At 51.3% G+C, this 16,683-nt stretch overlaps 5 protein-coding genes across 5 annotated transcripts; 2 read left to right on the top strand and 3 right to left on the bottom strand.

Moving 5' to 3' along the window:
* Nucleotides 1-546: 546 nt before the first annotated feature.
* Nucleotides 547-1,757, top strand: GT037_010356 (uncharacterized protein; the record flags this gene model as incomplete). Its single annotated transcript, XM_038935403.1, has 3 exons — nucleotides 547-1,002; nucleotides 1,050-1,595; nucleotides 1,644-1,757. The coding sequence occupies 3 exons, from the start codon at nucleotides 547-549 to the stop codon at nucleotides 1,755-1,757; spliced, it is 1,116 nt and encodes a 371-aa protein (XP_038781911.1).
* Nucleotides 1,758-2,108: 351 nt separating this feature from the next.
* GT037_010355 (uncharacterized protein) lies at nucleotides 2,109-4,528 on the bottom strand (the record flags this gene model as incomplete). Its single annotated transcript, XM_038935402.1, has 7 exons — nucleotides 2,109-2,609; nucleotides 2,665-2,784; nucleotides 3,323-3,644; nucleotides 3,708-3,850; nucleotides 3,905-4,129; nucleotides 4,174-4,278; nucleotides 4,334-4,528. The coding sequence occupies 7 exons, from the start codon at nucleotides 4,526-4,528 to the stop codon at nucleotides 2,109-2,111; spliced, it is 1,611 nt and encodes a 536-aa protein (XP_038781910.1).
* A 1,122-nt stretch (nucleotides 4,529-5,650) lies between these two features.
* On the top strand, nucleotides 5,651-7,500 carry GT037_010354 (amino acid transporter; the record flags this gene model as incomplete). The annotated part of the gene is made up of 6 exons (XM_038935401.1): nucleotides 5,651-5,806; nucleotides 5,866-6,044; nucleotides 6,091-6,521; nucleotides 6,574-6,593; nucleotides 6,643-6,978; nucleotides 7,030-7,500. 6 exons carry the CDS (start codon nucleotides 5,651-5,653, stop codon nucleotides 7,498-7,500), a joined length of 1,593 nt encoding a protein of 530 aa, XP_038781909.1.
* Nucleotides 7,501-8,206: 706 nt separating this feature from the next.
* GT037_010353 (uncharacterized protein) lies at nucleotides 8,207-13,955 on the bottom strand (the record flags this gene model as incomplete). Its single annotated transcript, XM_038935400.1, has 3 exons — nucleotides 8,207-8,600; nucleotides 8,656-13,246; nucleotides 13,295-13,955. The coding sequence occupies 3 exons, from the start codon at nucleotides 13,953-13,955 to the stop codon at nucleotides 8,207-8,209; spliced, it is 5,646 nt and encodes a 1,881-aa protein (XP_038781908.1).
* A 944-nt stretch (nucleotides 13,956-14,899) lies between these two features.
* On the bottom strand, nucleotides 14,900-16,327 carry GT037_010352 (acyl-dehydrogenase nm domain-like protein; the record flags this gene model as incomplete). Its single annotated transcript, XM_038935399.1, has 3 exons — nucleotides 14,900-15,266; nucleotides 15,320-16,171; nucleotides 16,236-16,327. The coding sequence occupies 3 exons, from the start codon at nucleotides 16,325-16,327 to the stop codon at nucleotides 14,900-14,902; spliced, it is 1,311 nt and encodes a 436-aa protein (XP_038781907.1).
* Nucleotides 16,328-16,683: the final 356 nt, after the last annotated feature.

Here is a 16,683-nt window from a genome sequence, read left to right as displayed (position 1 = left end):
CCCAGAACGGGCCGAATAGGACGTGAACGGTGAGCTGAATGTCGCCCCATCTTGTCGTTAACCACGACATTCAGCCCATCTGATACGGGACGTGTGTACCTATATACATCTTCTGGAATTAGTTGTTATGTTTAATATCGACTTGCTGCCTCCGGAGACCAGATTGTTCGTGCAGCATCGGCAGAGAGAAGCAATGATCTCGCTTACCCTGAACCGCTCAACTGACGTGCATGCTATGCATCAACGATGCTTTTGGCGCGCGTTGTGAAAGCGCATGCACGAATAACAGCAGCCGGAGGAGCAGACCGATCCGCTTGATCTACTCGGGGATGCTGCGTGGACGCGGCGGCGACGCCATCGCTGCACAGCTCCACTTTCTCAGAGACCCCTCGCCCATTGACAAAGCCACCAAAGAGGGACCAGAGTCAGCACCAGCAAATTCCCAGTACATCGGCACCAGAGTCACCAATATGTAACCTGTTGGTTTCCGGGCTTTGACGCCTTGACTCTCCACACCACCATACCTCGCCCGCGAATCGCGCAGCCATGGCATCTTCGTCGTCGCAAAAGCCATCCGAGGGCATCGGCATGCATCATCAAGATAGTGCCATACATCTCGGCGACGGCTCGACGTCGCCATACCCACAACAACCAGCCCCTGAACACCACCATTTGTCGACGGATTCTGAGCCCTCACCACCCGACAACGACGACGAGGCTGGCTTTTCTTCAGACTCAGCCTTCGACAGCGGAAGTCTCCTTGGCGACGAGACAAATTCGCTTGCGTCGTCCATTCTTAACCATCGTATTGAAAATGGACGGCAATACCACGCGTACCGAGACGGCGCATACTGGGGACCGAACGATGAGCTCGCCAAGGAGATATTGGACTTCGCTCACCACATGTATCTCCTGACGCTTGACCAGAAATTGCATCTTGCGCCTCTACAAAACCCACAAACAATACTAGACTGCGGCACAGGCACTGGCATATGGGCAATTGTAAAACATATCTCGCTTACAGTATTGCTTCATGCTGACAGTCTCAGGACATGGCAGACCAATATCCTTCTGCGATCGTGACCGGTACAGACCTTTCTCCCATACAACCCGAATGGGTCCCACCCAACTGTCACTTCGAAATCGACGATGTCTCGCTCGAGTGGACATTTCCGCCGAACCACTTCGATTTCATACACATTCGCGAACTCTTCGGTTGCATACCAGACTGGGACTTCTTCTTCCAGCAAGCCTACCGACACACCAAACCTGGTGGCTGGATAGAGATCGTCGAGCACTCAGTGTGCCCGATATCCGACGATGACACAATGGGTCCAGATCACTTCTACCATACGTGGGGGAAGGTTGTTGTTGAGATGGGCGATCGCTTCGGCAAGACCTTTACCATATGGGAAGAGAGCGCCGAGAGGATCAAACGAGCTGGTTTTGTGGATGTGACAGTCATGGAGTATAAATGGCCTATGAACGGCTGGCCAAAGGATAAGGATCTCAAGAATATTGGACGATGGAACCAATTGCGGTTGATGGACGGGGTCGAAGGCTTCATGCTGCGATTGTTGACACAGGTCGGAGGTGTGAGTATTAACGACGAACTTATCGTGGGCATTACTGAACAACTCTAGTGGTCCGTTGCACGAGCACAAGTGCATCTAGCGCAGATGCGCAAGGAGCTGAAGAGCTACCGCGCTCACGCATACTTACCTGGAACCGTTGTCTATGCCCGGAAGCCCCTATGAACACAAGTGCTTCGCATGTTGCGCTAAGGCAACATTGGCAAAGCTTAATCAGACATCCCAAGATGCTGCCTGTGTCTGCATTGCAGTCTGTCCACGCATCGATACGAATTAGCCTCACCGCAATCCCGCCACATGCGGTTACATCGTCCAAGAGCGAATGCACATATACCCGGCTGGGCATTGATCATACACGTGTGAAAGATGGAAACAACTTCTGGAAGAAATTTACCATCTAATATTGGGCCTATGAGGATGTACACACTGCCGAACGCCTCCCTCCTACAGGATCACTTCTACTGGACATCGACATGCCTTGTTTCAGTTGAACTTCCCACTTTAAACGAGGTACTCCTATGGCCGCTCATAACGAAGGAACATCAACGGCCGCTTGACTCTAAGAGCTCGGACAATTGAAGGACTGGCACTTGCCGCAGCTTTCCCGCTCAGTGATGGGACATAGGCACGCTGTCTTGCATGCCTGGTCACCATTGCAGTTTTGTTGACAGGCGTAGATGGCGGACCGGCAGACTTGGCAATGGTCAATTGGGGGTGACTCGGAGTCATTGGTGTCTGCTTCTTGAACAGTGGTAGAACAGGTGGTAGTCGAGCATCTGTGACAGCTATCCTGGTCGGTAACGGGACAACTACATGTTGTTTCGCAGGCCTTGTCACCGCGGCAGTTCTGTTGGCACGTGTAGACAGCGGCCCGACAGACTTGACAATGGTCGATCGGAGGAGACTGTTGGTCGCCCACAGCAATGCTATCTGAATCGGCGATCGCGGAACCAACAGATGCTGTGTCACGTTCAGTAAGCTCCCACTTGTCGCAGTCTTGAGGAGCCTTGACGCATCCTGTCTTACTGTTAGCATAGTTGGACGCGTCAAAAGACTCTTGCTGTTCACATACCCTGTTGACGACAGATTGATTCTGGGTTAGAGTGCAAATAACACGCGCAATAATCTTCACAATGCAATCCTGGCGCGCACTGCTCGAGGCAAGCTGGCAAGCTGGAGTCACAGCCCAGTGCTACGCATGCGTCATCGCCAGCCTTGCCAATAACGCCGTGTGATTCGGGAGCGCCTTTGTTGTAATCAGTGTCCTTGCGAGCGACTAGATCAGCGTTTGCAAAAGCTAGAAGACCAGTAACGACGATGATAGCGTTGAGCCTCATGGTGACGCTCGGGTGTTGGTTGAGGTGGTGTGATTAGAGAAGGAACGTGGGAGGTATAGTCGAGGAAAGAGTTTTTGGCTTGCCAGGTGAGAGCACGTTGTTGACGCTATGTCACTGCTCTCGCATGAGGAAAGAGTCACGTGGATTACGCGGGACGTCCAAGCGTGCTGCATGGGAGTGAAGGTGAATGAGAGATTCACGGCAGAAACAGACAGCAAGATGAGTTGGAGTCCGACGAACTTTTTGAGATAATGGGACACCAAATCTGCTTGCAGTGAATGAGTTGAAGATACCGTAACAAAAGAGATCCTTCTTTCGTGGTTATCTTCCAATCCCCCCAATATCTTGCAGCTCGATACTGGGTTCTCTCTTTATCACTATTTCCTTGTGTACCCAGATATCGATATCCTTGTCTCCTTTCACGACAGATGGATCTCGACTTTGTTGACTGGCAATCTCGACATAGCTCGACAAATGTCCTGTACGAACTGCAGATGCATAGCTTGACGTCGTAGCAACACCAGCATGATTGGCGCTCCAGAGGCCCGAGTCGAGGCTCACCATAAAAGGTTTCAGGAAGGGGATCGTTGTGGTCATGATGCTAGCAACTTGAGCTACTTGTCCGCATACGACGATGCGCCAGATCGAGTGAAGGTCGCTTTGTTGGGGTAGGCTACGGATGTATCCGATCTGAGCAGCGGAGGCGAATACGACACTACGAGACTTTCATGTCAGCGCAAGCTCGGTAGTAAAAGGATACAGCGGCGATTTGGCTTACACCATGCGTGACCAAAAGCCAGTGACGAGTGTCAGGCGTTTCTCCGATGTGATTTGTAAGGGCAACACCATCAATGTAGGCACGATCGCGAGCGCAAGGTCGGTCGCGATACTCATGACAGCATTGTACGTTCGTATGGCGCGCTGGAGTGAGTTAATTCGGGATACGAGCTATACAGAACTACCAGTCTAACTCACGATATCCATACACTTTGGGTTCGTAATATCCCATCGCTGTGGCGATGGACACTGGAAGGCGAAGAGGAAGATAGCACTCAGTCCCCATAGTAGCGTCAGAACGCCCGTTGCGCGCATCATCATCTGGTGTCCAGCGACCGGTGTCACTGACTCAAGAGAGACGAGCAGTGAGCCTTTGGCGGCAACAATGGTAAGCACGCTCAATATCTCGCTGCTGAACAAAGCCTAAAATTGTCAGTGGTGCGATCTAATGATTTCACGTTATCCACCTTCCAAGCTCCATCAATCTGATCTGGCGAGAGACCAGCCTGTAGATTCCCGATAGGCTGACCAGCAGGACTAAGAAGCGTAGCTGCCTGTCCTACGGACAGGACCTGTGATGGCGTCTGTCAGTATGAACACTTGTGACCCTACTTATCAAACACTTACCAAAGCAGTTAACAGTACGAAGTCAGCTCGTACAAATCGCCGAGCCATAGCTTTCTTGGTGGCAAACTGCGCTGTAACAGCTAATATCGAGAAGACGAGAAAGAGCCATGCCAGAATCTGAATCAACGGCGCCGCATGGCCTTCGTGGAATGCAGGACGCTTTCCAGCGTCCATAGCTTTGCGCTTAGAGAACATGCTGAAGATGCTGATTCCAGCGGTGGCACTGATGGTGTGCTTGTTGGAGCAGCGCGATCTCTGAATATAGTTCAGCACATAGGGGACAACGCCCTGTTGCCGTTATCTCTGTGCCTCATTCCAACATTCCCAAATCACATGGTGCCCACGGATGATGCCAGTGCCATAACATGATCCTGCTCGCATCTCATGTCACTCTTCCATAGAGGCGTTCCTATGTCCACACAACTGGCATCACCCCCACGGATGTAGGTGAATATTCCGACTTCTTTTGTAAACCTGCATAATCGGGCAACAAGCAGGATGTCGAGTACGTACGTGGGGTTATCTGTCTGTCCTTAGCATACGGACAAGCTTGCGCGTTCGTGACAAGCATATTATATGCTTGGCACGGTGTCATAGGTCGCTTACGATGCCTACGCCTCATTCGTGCAGGAATGTCATCTTGGAGCACCAATCAGACGAAAACCAGAGGACACGGACACCTTAACGACTAGCGGTCACGAAGCAAGACCGCAGGTTGCGGCACGAGGCTTCTGGTGAAGAGGATGGGATCTTTGTACGATCATAGCGGCTACTCTAGGCGCAGCCAACACTAGGTACCGCTCGGGGCGGTAGCGTCCGCGGTATTTTGGGCCAATTCCACCCGAATCCCGCAGGATGCGTATTGAGTCAAGATCGTCGCATTGAGGTGGGGGTTATATCGTTGAGCCGGAAGGAGTAGAGAAGTCTACAACGGCTCACGCAGTACACTACATGTCTGAACGACTCTTCGAAGTGTTTTCGATTTGCAAGCAAAATCACGAACCTGGGTTTCACATCACTTTGTCGATAGGTGAGTTGCGCGCAAGAACGGAAGATCTAATCATCATGAAAACTCCGTTATCAAGACACCCCGCCGCTTCTCATGCGGCACAAGTTGCGGCACAGCATGTAACCTGCTCGATTTGTTTAGCGAAACAATCTGGATGAATCTTCGCATAACCGACTTGTGAACGCGACGTCACTAATCACAGCGACTTTAAGAGGCCGTGATCATATTTTGTTTTCCTCGCATTCATTGCAGTGTTCATCACTATCACCTGTGCTAGGTTTGTTTCTCTGAATACTTCACCTGAAGCCATGGAACTTGGCAATCAGTCGAAGGCTGAAGCAGTCGCTTCTGCCGTCGAAGAAGCTGGCCACGATGGTTACACTCGAGATGACATGGACCTTATGCGACTGGGCAAGAAGCCAGCATTGAAGCGTAACTTCGGGTTCATGCAAATATTGGGCTTCGTAAGTTTTGAGTGCATGAGATGGAGGCATACACTGACTATACATCTTCACCATTACAGTCATGTACCGTGTTGGTGACCTGGGAAGGTATACTCCAAGTTTCCACTCCTAGTCTGCTGAATGGTGGTCCTGCGGGTGTCTTCTGGGGCTACATTCTTATATGGATTGGTTCCATCTCTATCTATACGGTCTTGTCCGAGTTGTCCTCGATGGCACCCACCGCAGGTGGGCAGTACCAGTAAGTGACCCAATCTTATGAACTTTCATAGCTGATGCGTTCTTAGTTGGGTCGCCATGTTGGCCCCACCGTCGTACAGAAAGTTTTCAAGCTACATCACTGGATGGGTAACACTCATCGGCTGGCAGGCCACCACCGCTTCTTCGGCCTACCTCGCAGGAACTATTCTGCAAAGCACAATTCTGATGTGCGACTCGTCCTACTCGCCAAAGCCGTACCAAGCAATGCTGCTTGGTTGGGCCGTGCTTGCATTTGCAGTCGTCATCAACACTGTTGGAAGCAAAACCCTCGCACATTTCGAAGGACTGATCTTGATACTACATTTACTTGGCTTCTTCGCAATCTTAATTCCACTTGTGTATCTTGCTCCTCATAGCGATGCCTCAATCTTCACCACATTCGTCAACACCGGAGGTTGGTCGACACAAGCGCTTTCTTTCATGGTTGGACTACCATCATCGGTCTTCGCACTTGTTGGTAAGCGAAGTTCTTCGTAAGACTTTTAGGGCTTTAGTGCTAACCATTGCAGGTGTCGATTCCTGTGTCCACGTAAGTCGTCGTTCAGCTGACTGCTTGTCAGCGTACTAACTCTTGACAGATGGCCGAAGAAGTCAAGAATGCGTCAAAAGTGGTACCGCGAGCCATCCAGATCAGTGTATTGTTGAATGGCACGCTAGGCCTAGCAATGTTGATCGCGTATCTTTTCTGTCTTGGAGACTTGGATGATGTACTGGAGTCTTCAGCGACACTTGGGTATCCCTACCTATACGTTTTCTTGAAGGGCACAGGATCTGCTGCTGGGGCTGCGACCATGGCTATGATCATGTGGACTCTGGGTGTCTGCTGTCTAGTCGGCCTGATGGCCGCCACTTCCCGACAGATGTGGTCATTCGCAAGAGATAATGCCGTGCCATTTTCCGCTCAAGTTACCAAGGTGAATGCCTCTCTTCTGACCATTCCAGTATGGCTATATTAACGCTGACAGCTCAACCCCCGCACACTCATACCCGTTAATACAATCATGATCACGACCGGGATCTCGGTACTTCTATCCTTCATCGCACTTGGCTCGTTCGTTGCTTTCAGCAACATCGTCAACCTCAGCATCGGCGGGCTTTACGCCTCATACTTTATCGTCTGCGCCTTGCTTCTTTGGCGCCGTCTCAAAGGCATCAGCCCGCACAATCCACAGGCTGCCATGGTGGGACCGGATACACTGCAGTGGGGGCCTTGGAAGGTTCCCGGCGCGTTCGGTGTTGCGAATAATATGTTTGCATGCGTGTACCTATTCGTACTGTGGTTCTTCTCTTTTTGGCCAGGCTCTGTGGAGGTCGATGCACAGTCGATGAACTTTAGTTCTGTCACATTTGGGGGGACAGTAATCTTCGCTATCGCTTGGTACTTTTTCAGAGGCAAGAAGACATATGTCGGTCCAATCGTTGAAGTGGGTTTGTAGTTTTTTGGGTGGAAGTTTCCAAGGTTTGCGAAAGCCCAAGAAGGACATGTGTTCCTCAGGTGAAAGGTGAACCATGTAGCTGTCGTGCTTCGCGAGAGTGGTCTTTTTGTTTCCACATCATGCATATAGACAGCAATAGAGGGCGAAGAAATAAACAGTGTCTTACATAGCTTGGGCTTGGTGGGTCAAAGATGCTGGTGAAGAATCCAGTGGCAGGTCATTCTCATCATTTCCACGGCTCGCCGAGTCATTTACGTCAATGAGTACTAGTGATCAGACTTTCCATGACTTTCAAAAGTGGCGAACTAGAATGTGGTTATGCGAGGCAGATATACGCTATCGGAATTAGCCCTGGTGTCGGCTTAAAGTACATCCGAGATAGAAGGCGTTGATGAGATCGAGAGAAAGGAACCGGATTATGACTAAATGCCTCATGACTTCTTGTACAAATGTAAAAGCGACGCTAGAGACCTCCCATAGAACCGTTGGTAACCAGAATACCTGACCCGTGAGAGTCGACCCATCCAATCTCAAACGCACAGAAACACCCCAAAAGACGAAACGATAACCGGTGTACAAGAAGCAGAACAACGAAAACAGCAATGGCAAGAATAACACTATACGGAGAAAGAGCATGGGCAGAGTACGATGTAGAAAGAGACAATTGACTGAAAGGAACAAAACATCAAAGACGAAAACAGAGGTATCACGCATCCTTATGAAACAAACTCCTCAATCCAGAACTCCACCTTCTTACATGTCCATGCCCCTTAGGCGACACGCCCGCATGTTCATCGCCAACACTAGTCGTAGGGCGATAGCTCAGCCTGTTGCGCAGACTATGACTAGTCTTGGGACGTTCAGGCGTTGAAGGTGTAGCTCCCTTATCGGGATTGGTAGGAGTAATATATGTGCTGTGCCGTGAGTTGGTGCTCATGGTGGTTCGAGGCGAGGTGAATACGTTCGTGGTTTGGCGAGTGGGTGTTTGCGGGGATGAAGAGCCAATGCGCGGGGAGGGTGAGGTGCGGGCTTGGTCAGTAATGAGAGGATTAGGGGTCATTGGACGACTCTTCTTTCGGAGAAGGTTCTGGGGTCGTTTGCTGGAGGTTTGTTAGTCATTCATTCTATCGCATGATACTTCCATGGGGCACTCACGTCTTCGTTTCCTTCTCTAGCCGGTGGAGTTGCGCATCGGTGTCCCTCAGAGTTTTCTTGAGGTTGTGTCGCGACTTCTTCATGCCTTTGAGTTGGACTGCCGCATCATTGCGTTGCATGCGTATCTTCTCGACTTGCATCGCCCACGAGTCAAGATCTTCCTCGTGGGAGACGGTGCTGGCGCTCGTCTGTGGCCTTTCAAGCTGCACGCTAACGCGGCCAATAGAACTCCTTGCATGAGAAGAGATGGGACTAGAGGGTGCAGTATCGTAAGGGCCCTCCTGGATAGTGATGTGACGTGGCGAGGTAGTCCTGTTGAGCTCGTTCGGCTCCTCCCACTCCTCTAGGACGTCCAAATGTCTGATTTTCTCTTGTAGCGTGGCTACCAGTTTCTCAAACGCCCTCTTATCATCTCGCAAGCTTTGCACCTCTTTTTCCAATGCATTGTATGAAACCGCATACTCGTCTTGATGATGTCGCATCTCTTCAATCTCAGTCATCTTCCTCTCTAGTTCGGCCTCGAGGCGAACAGCCTTGTCGTGTTTACCGTCTAACTGTCGATGTTGCTGTTGCTGCTCTTCGAACTTCTTCCTCAAACCATCGTACGCTGAGTTTAGGGATCTTATGCGATTGTCTGAAGATGACCCGAGCTCTCCGATGTACTTCTCCTTCTTTGAAAGCTCCTCGACCAGCTTCTCCTTGCCCCTCTTGAGCGCACCCAATTGGCGCGTCTGGTCGCCGACCTGGTGATGAAGATCTGAGTTCTCATTGATTAGGATCTCAAGTTCGTTGTTCCTCTCGTCCAGTCTACGTTTGTATTTCTGCTTCGAACTCTTTGCAGCTTCCAACTTTGATTGTGACTCTTCCACGAGCTCATGGTAACGCCTTTCAGTATCCTCAACGGCAGAGTGAGCATCAGCCATGTCTGCTTCTACACGCTCGAGGAAGGCTTCCAGCTGTGCATTCTTCTCACGCGCGGTATCCAATTCTTCTTCTGCTGAAGTAAGACGAGCGAGCAACTCCTTCTCAGAGGAATCCAACTTAGTGTTCGACTCCCGAAGGGATACAAGCTCCTTGTCGGCTCCGTTTAGTTTTTTGGCAGCTTCTAGGCTTTCCGACTCAGCAACAGCCAGCTGCATCTGGGTAGCTTTCAGTTCGGTCTCAAGCTCCCCGTTTCGAAGTGACGCTGTTTGGGACGACTCCTCAAGTTGTACGTGAGCCAATCGAAGGTTCTCTAGTTCTTTGCTGCTAACTGACAACTTGGAAGCCAAGCTGAGACCTTCCGACTCAGCAATGTCAAGACGCATCTGTGCAGCTTGGAGTTCGGCCTCAAGCTCTCCGTTTCGATGTGACGTTGTTTGAGAAGATTCTTCGAGTTGTGAGTAAGCCGATTTGACATCCTCTAGCTCCTTGCTGGTAGCTGACAGCTTGGAGGCTAAGCTAGTGCTGTTTGAGTCAAGCTCATCTATCCGTGAGCGCATATTTGTTAGATCGTTTTGGAGAGATTCAGCACGCTTTCCGGCGCCGACTACCTTAGCCTCCAACTCGGCTTTTGCTTCTCGAAGAACGGCTAACTGTTCATCTTTCTCTGTAGTAATTGCCGAGTCTTGTGCTTCGAGCTCGTGAAGACGCCTGCGCATATTTGTTAGGTCCTCTTCAAGAGACTCGATATGCTGTTCAGCGCCGTCTGCCTTGCTTTCGAGCTTGGCTCTAGCCTGACGAAGGGCGACTAGCTCTTCATTCGTTCTAGTGAGCTCAGCGGTGACGGAGGAGTTCTGGTGTTCGAGCTCTTCGAGGCGAGAGCGGGTCGACGAAAGCCCTTCTTTCGTACTTGCGAAAGCAGTCAATGTTTCGCCCAACTTCTTTTTGACGTCATCCTTGAGCTGTCGAAGAACGGATAGCTCTTCGTTTGTCTCTGTAAGCTCAGTAGTGATGGAAGAGTTCTGCGACTCGAGCTCTTGAAGACGAGAGCGAGCGGATGAAAGGCTCTCTTCTGTGCTTGTTGAGACAGCTAGTGCTTCGTTCAGTCTCTTCTCAACCTCATTCTTAAGCTTTCGAAGGCTTTGCAGCTCTTCCTTCGAATCTCCTAGTTTCAACGTGAGTTCAGCGTTGTGTGCATCTGCCTCGTCCCTCTCAAGACGAGCTGTGCTGATGTCCTTCTCCAGTTGTGCATTGATGGTAACGATACTACCAAATTGACTCTTGATGTCTTCGTTGGACTTTCGAGCAGCATCGAGTTCTTTCTCCAGATCTAAGTTGGCAGTCTGCGTCTCTTCGAGTCGCTTCTCGGTAACTGCCTTCGCTCTGCACATGGCTTCAAGCTCTTCTTCACTGGACGCCAGTCTTGCCTCCAGATGTGGAATCTGAGCTTGAACCTCTAGTAGTTGGGAGCGTGCAGATTGTAAGTCTCCGTCAAGCTTTTCACGCGACGCTTCGTCGGCCAACAATTGATCCTCGAGCTGGCGTTTCGACCTTTGGAGTTCTACTACCTCATTGTGAAGCTTTGACATCTGCGAGCGTACTTCATTACCCTCAGACTCATTCTTGGCCAGTTGGTCTTTCAATGACTGGAGCTGAGCTTCGAGATCTGATTTCGAGCTGTGGGCGTTGTGTAAATCCTGCTGCACTTGGTCTCCGGTAGCCTTCACCTCCGCTAGCTGTCCACGAAGGTTTATCAAGTCCTTACCAGAAGTCTCGCCGTCCAGCTGCGCGATTGCTAACGCATCTTCAGCTTTTGATTTTGCTTCAAGGTTGTCTTTAAGTGCAATCTCCAGCTCCGAAATGCGAGCCTTCAGTGAGTCACTCTCACTCGTGGCAGATAGTTGTGCATCGAGACGACTCTTAGCCTGGGTGCTTGTGTCCAGGTCGCCCTCGAGTTGGGTAATCCTAGTCTGCAAGCTGTCGCGGTCGCTCTCCGTCCATGTGAGTCTTGACTGTATATGGTTGATTTGACCTTCAAGGTCTGTTTTCGATTGGAGTGCTTGACTGAGCTCATTCTCAACCGCATTTTTGGAGCTACGCACACTATCCAACTCTTGTCGTAAAGAGGCCTCCAGCTTCTGTGATGATTCGAGAACTGACCGGAGATTGAGCATGGATGATTCCAACTCGCGAAGATGTTCGGCGTTCTTCTGGATCTCGACTGCACGTTGCTCATCAGCTACTTGATTTGACACTTGTACTTGGTTCAACTCCTGCTCCAGGTGCGACACTCGCTCTTCTGAAGTCTGAAGTTTTTGTTGCAACTTCGACTTGACAGACTGCAGGTCAGCAAGCTCGGCATCTCGCATCCGTACGTCTTCGCGGAGCCTGAAGAGCAATTGTCGGGCATCTTTGAGATCGGCTTCAAGCGATGCTTTTTCGTCGTGGAGTTTCTCTAACTTGGCCTGGTTACTAGCATCAAACGTCTCCAATGATTGAGCGCGCTTGGAAACTTGTTGCAATTCTTTCGTGATAGCGTCGTAAGAAGCACGCAGATCTCCTAGCTCGGTTTGGAGGTTGGTCTTCGATTCGGTCTCTCGCTTAAGATTCTCTGACGTGGCACGCAATTCATTATAAATATCGGCCTTCTCGGTTCGCACAGCCTCAAGCTCTGCAGTCAAGCCTTTACTCGCATCGCTCTCAGCCCGCAGATTGGCTTGGACCTGCTCCACTTCCTTCTTTAGAGCCGTCAAGGCGTCTTCAGTGTCCTTGCTCGTGGTTTGCGAATCATGGAGCTGCTCGCGCAGCGTAGAAATAACACCTCCACCAATCTCGATTTTACGTAGGTGCTCAGCCTCGTCCTTTTCGTACTCAGTAATCTTCTGCTCTAGACGTGCAATATGTTCCAGTCCTCGGTCAAGTCGCTTGCTCAGGTCTTGGCGTGCGCTTTCCTTTTCTACGAGACGGTCTTGCAACGACGATTCGTGGCGATCAGCAATCTCCACCTTATTCTGCAAAGAATGTAGTGTTTCTTCCAGAGTTGTTGTGCGAATCTCAAGTTCCTTAATCTGAGCATTCCGTGTGCTGAGGCGGTCATCCAGATCTCCCTTCTCCTTTTGCAGCGCATCGATGGTGTGCTGCAGATTCCCACCCTTCTGCTCCCAATCTGCAAGTTCAGCACATTTAGCCTGCAGATCCTGCTTCAGCTTCTCCTCTGAGCCTACTGCAACGTTCAATTGCGCCTTGGTGGACTCCAGTATTTCTTGTACCGCAAACCTCGAACGCTCCAAGGCAGCAATGCGGGATTGATGACTTTGGATCTCCTGTTCCAGACCTTCTCTTGTCGCTTCTAGAAGCCCAGCATCTTCCTTGCTTGCTGCACATTCACGTTGTAGCTGCTCAATGCGGCTTCGACAAGCAGCAAGAGCTTGGTCGGATTCGCGTTTCGCTCGAATTAAGCGACTGTCAGAAGTACGTATCTCGGAAGGACTCGACAAGCGAGGGGTGAGCTCGAGATCTAGATCGTGCCATGGCGAGGGAGACGCTCGCGTCGGAGTCCTCGGCGCAAGGGTAGGACTGTCAAAGACACTTGATTGCGTCGGCGGAGATGCAGGTGGTGAGATGAACAGACCTCTAGGTTGATGTTGAGGTTCAGATTTGGGAGACGAATCTGCACAATCAATCAGCAAAAGCCAGTGCCTGGATATAGTATACTTACATTGGAGCGTCAGCATAGAGGCCCTCTCCAATGCCTCAAGAATCTCTTTGTTCCGTCCTTCTTCAACTCTCAACGCCCTCTTCAGTTCTTCCACTCGCTTCTGTGCATCTTTGCCCTCCAGATAGTTACTTGTCCTACTTTTGGCCAGATTCCGCGCTGTAGTTGCAATCTGCTTCTCCTTGACAGATATATTTACGGCCATTCGAAAGGCAAGACGCCGCAGAGAGGAAACGGACCGCTTTGCCTCGGCTCCAGCAACCTGGTGAGCCTTGAGTTCGGCGCGAAGCGTGTTCCGCTGGGATTTTATATAGGATAGATGCGCCCAATTGGATATAACAGTAGGCGCGTCCTCCTCCTTGGGTGGAGCCTCTGTGCTGTCTCTGCCATCATGTTCAGGTCGCGTGGACTTTGAAGAAGAGGGGCCCCAGTGTTCTAGCATGAAGCTGTCGGTCATGGACGATACAGAACGCGACAAGCTGGAGAGTGGGGTGGAAGACGGCCGAGAGCGTGGAGACGATATCGACTTGCTCTCCTTGGGGAAGTCGCCAGCGCACTTTTGCATATCGAGGAAGCTTGCTGGCAGGATGTTCTCCAGGCCAGAATGTATGCGCCCGTTGGCACTTGGACGGTCCTGGTCCTTAGCCTTGGAGCCAGACGCCATGGTGGGCGGTGGGTTATGCGACCATGAGGTGATCAGAACGCGACGTGCGCCAGAGGATGATCAAAACTCTGTATGCAATGTGGCTGGGGAACTGCTGCAACCGCCGGATTGCGTTGGCGCTGGGCAACTGTGACGGAACGGGCTAAAGGAGAGTTGGGTGGTGGGCCACTGTCACGCGAGATTGCGGGCCTGAGAAAGAAAAACAGGGGTATGATAAGGATGCGAGAGAGAGTGTAGGATTCGGATGCGGCTATAGACTCTATAGACGACGTGTGAAGTTTGGGGTTGGGCTGACACGACGAGACACGCGCCTCAGGCTTGGAGGACGGGATGGGCGACAGCCGTCGCACCAGGGTGAATTATGACGCTGGAGCAGCTCCGACCGTCAGTGGAGGGCATACCATGGTTCTTGCGATATTTTCCGGTCGCGAGCGTTGGCGCACTTGGGTAGCATGGATCTTCCCAGGCGGCGCCGACGGTGGGTCGATAGTGGGGAGACATGCCCCTCCGGAAGGTGTCTTCCACGGTATCGTCTTCAGTGCAATGGCCATGCTTCTTGCTCACCAACTGCGGATGCGCGCGGGCACGGAACGGGTGACAAGTCGCGTCTGAACGCGTGGCTTGACTCGCAGGGCATATGAACAAGCCGTGTCCCAATGGCAGCGATGTCAAGATTGAGAGTGTCTGCTGTCTGCGCTAGGCTGCTTGCGGTGCATGAGGTAATGATGCATCCCCCGCTGCGATCGTCCCAGGATCTTTAAACGAGTCCACGATCTGCTTCATCGCGTCGGCCTATAAGTGCTCCAATATTTGTGAGCACAAGACAACAAATATATTGCTTCTGAATGTCGAAATCGCGGGCGCCGCCTTACTACTCGATCTTGTGCTTCTGGAAATGACGACGACGTGCATCGATCATGCTATCCTTTTTATTGTTTCATCATCTATTTGGTATACTTCTTCTGCAGGTGCTTGCCAATAGTAGTCAACTGGATGTTGCTGGTTCCTTCGTAGATAGCACCAATCTTGCTGTCCCTAAAATATTTCTCCGCAAGCCCCTCTCTAACGAAGCCCATGCCACCCATCCATTCAATTGCCTGTCCGGATACACGTCCTGCAACCTGTGATGACATGAGCTTAGCCATGGCGGCGTCCATGATGAAGTCTTCGCCGGCTTCCTTCTTGCGCGCAGCATTGTAGACAAGGGCGCGAGCGGCCTGGATCTCTGTCCAGGCCTGGGCGAGCTGATGTTGCATACCCTGGAACTCGCCGACGAGTTGACCAAACTGCTTGCGGTCGTTCCACACGTAGCTGGGGCTGTTAGTACTTGGTCCGACATGTGTATAGGTAACGAGTGTACTCACCCTGCGGCATTTTCCCAAGCGCCGAGCGCAAGACCAGTCATTTGCGCTGCGATACCGATGCGGCCTTCGTTCAACAGCGCAATGGCGTACTTGTAGCCCTCGAATTCCTTGCCGAGCAGGTTGTCCCTGGGAACTTCAACGTCGTCAAAGTTAATGACGCAGGTACTGCTGGCTTTGATGCCAAGCTTCTTCTCCTTCTTTGCAATGGAGAAACCCGGTGTGCCCTTTTCTACAATGAAGGCAGTAATGCCCTTGTACTTCTTGCTAGGGTCGAGGTTGGCGAAGACAATGAAGAAGTTGGCTTCGACACTGTTGGTTATCCACATCTTGCTACCGCTGATCTTGTATCCATTGTCGGTTCGTGTGGCTTTGGTGGCGAGCGCAAAGGCGTCGGATCCTGACACGGGTTCTGAGAGACAGAAGGAGCCGACTGTATTTGTGGCTAGCTTGGGCAGCCACTCCTTCTTGATCTTCTCAGATCCATATTTGAGGATTGCAGTGTTGACGAGTGTGTTGTGGACATCGCACATGACACTGACACTGGGGTCGACACGCGCCAGCTCTTCTATGGCGATGATGGCCGATGTGAAGTTCATGCCTGAGCCACCGTATTCCTCGGGAATCTCAATACCCATGAGGCCTTGCTCGAAGAGTTGCTCGACTACTGCGGGGTCCATCGACTCGGCTTCGTCCATGTCTCGCGCCTTGGGGAGGATGACATCGTTGGCGAACTTGGAGACGGATTCGCCCATGAGCATTTCCGTCTCGGAGAGGTGGGTTATGGGCGTTGGTGGTACATCTGAGATGTCAATGGCTTCCCGGCGGACGGCAGTCGTGGAGAGGCATCGTAGTCTGGTGAGACGTCGTGTTAGCATTAATACATTCATTCGCCTTGATGGTGGGTGCATAAACATACTGCGGGGCGGCGCGGGCTGCCGGTCGTAGCGAACGCGATGAGGCAGTAGCAACGCGGGTGAGGGGTCTTAGTGATCGTGAGAAGGATGCCATTTTTGCAGTACTGTGTCAAAGCAGAAAGAACGAGTGAGGCATGTCTTTCACATCAGAACACGGCGGACCGCTCACATGCCGAGGCAGCTTAAAGTTAGCCGATGCATGCCGTGTGTCCGGGGTTTGCGGAGAAGCATGCGTCACATGCCAACCAACACCAACACAGAGCTCATTGTCACTAGCACGCCGCAGAGCCGCAATCTTCTTAACCGCGCGACATCAAGTCGTGGTAAATTGCAAACTAGGCACTACAGTATAGCCTTGGTCGACGAAAGCAGCGCAAGGGTATATAAAGCATGCATGAAACAAAACAAAACAACTGATCGTAACACTGACATAAAAAGGGAACAACAGCC

Source organism: Alternaria burnsii (genome assembly GCF_013036055.1).
Source record: "Alternaria burnsii strain CBS107.38 chromosome Unknown 729, whole genome shotgun sequence".
Lineage (NCBI taxonomy): Eukaryota > Fungi > Ascomycota > Dothideomycetes > Pleosporales > Pleosporaceae > Alternaria > Alternaria burnsii.
The sequence above is the reverse complement of the archived record's forward strand: the minus strand, read 5'-3'. Positions and strand labels throughout refer to the sequence as shown.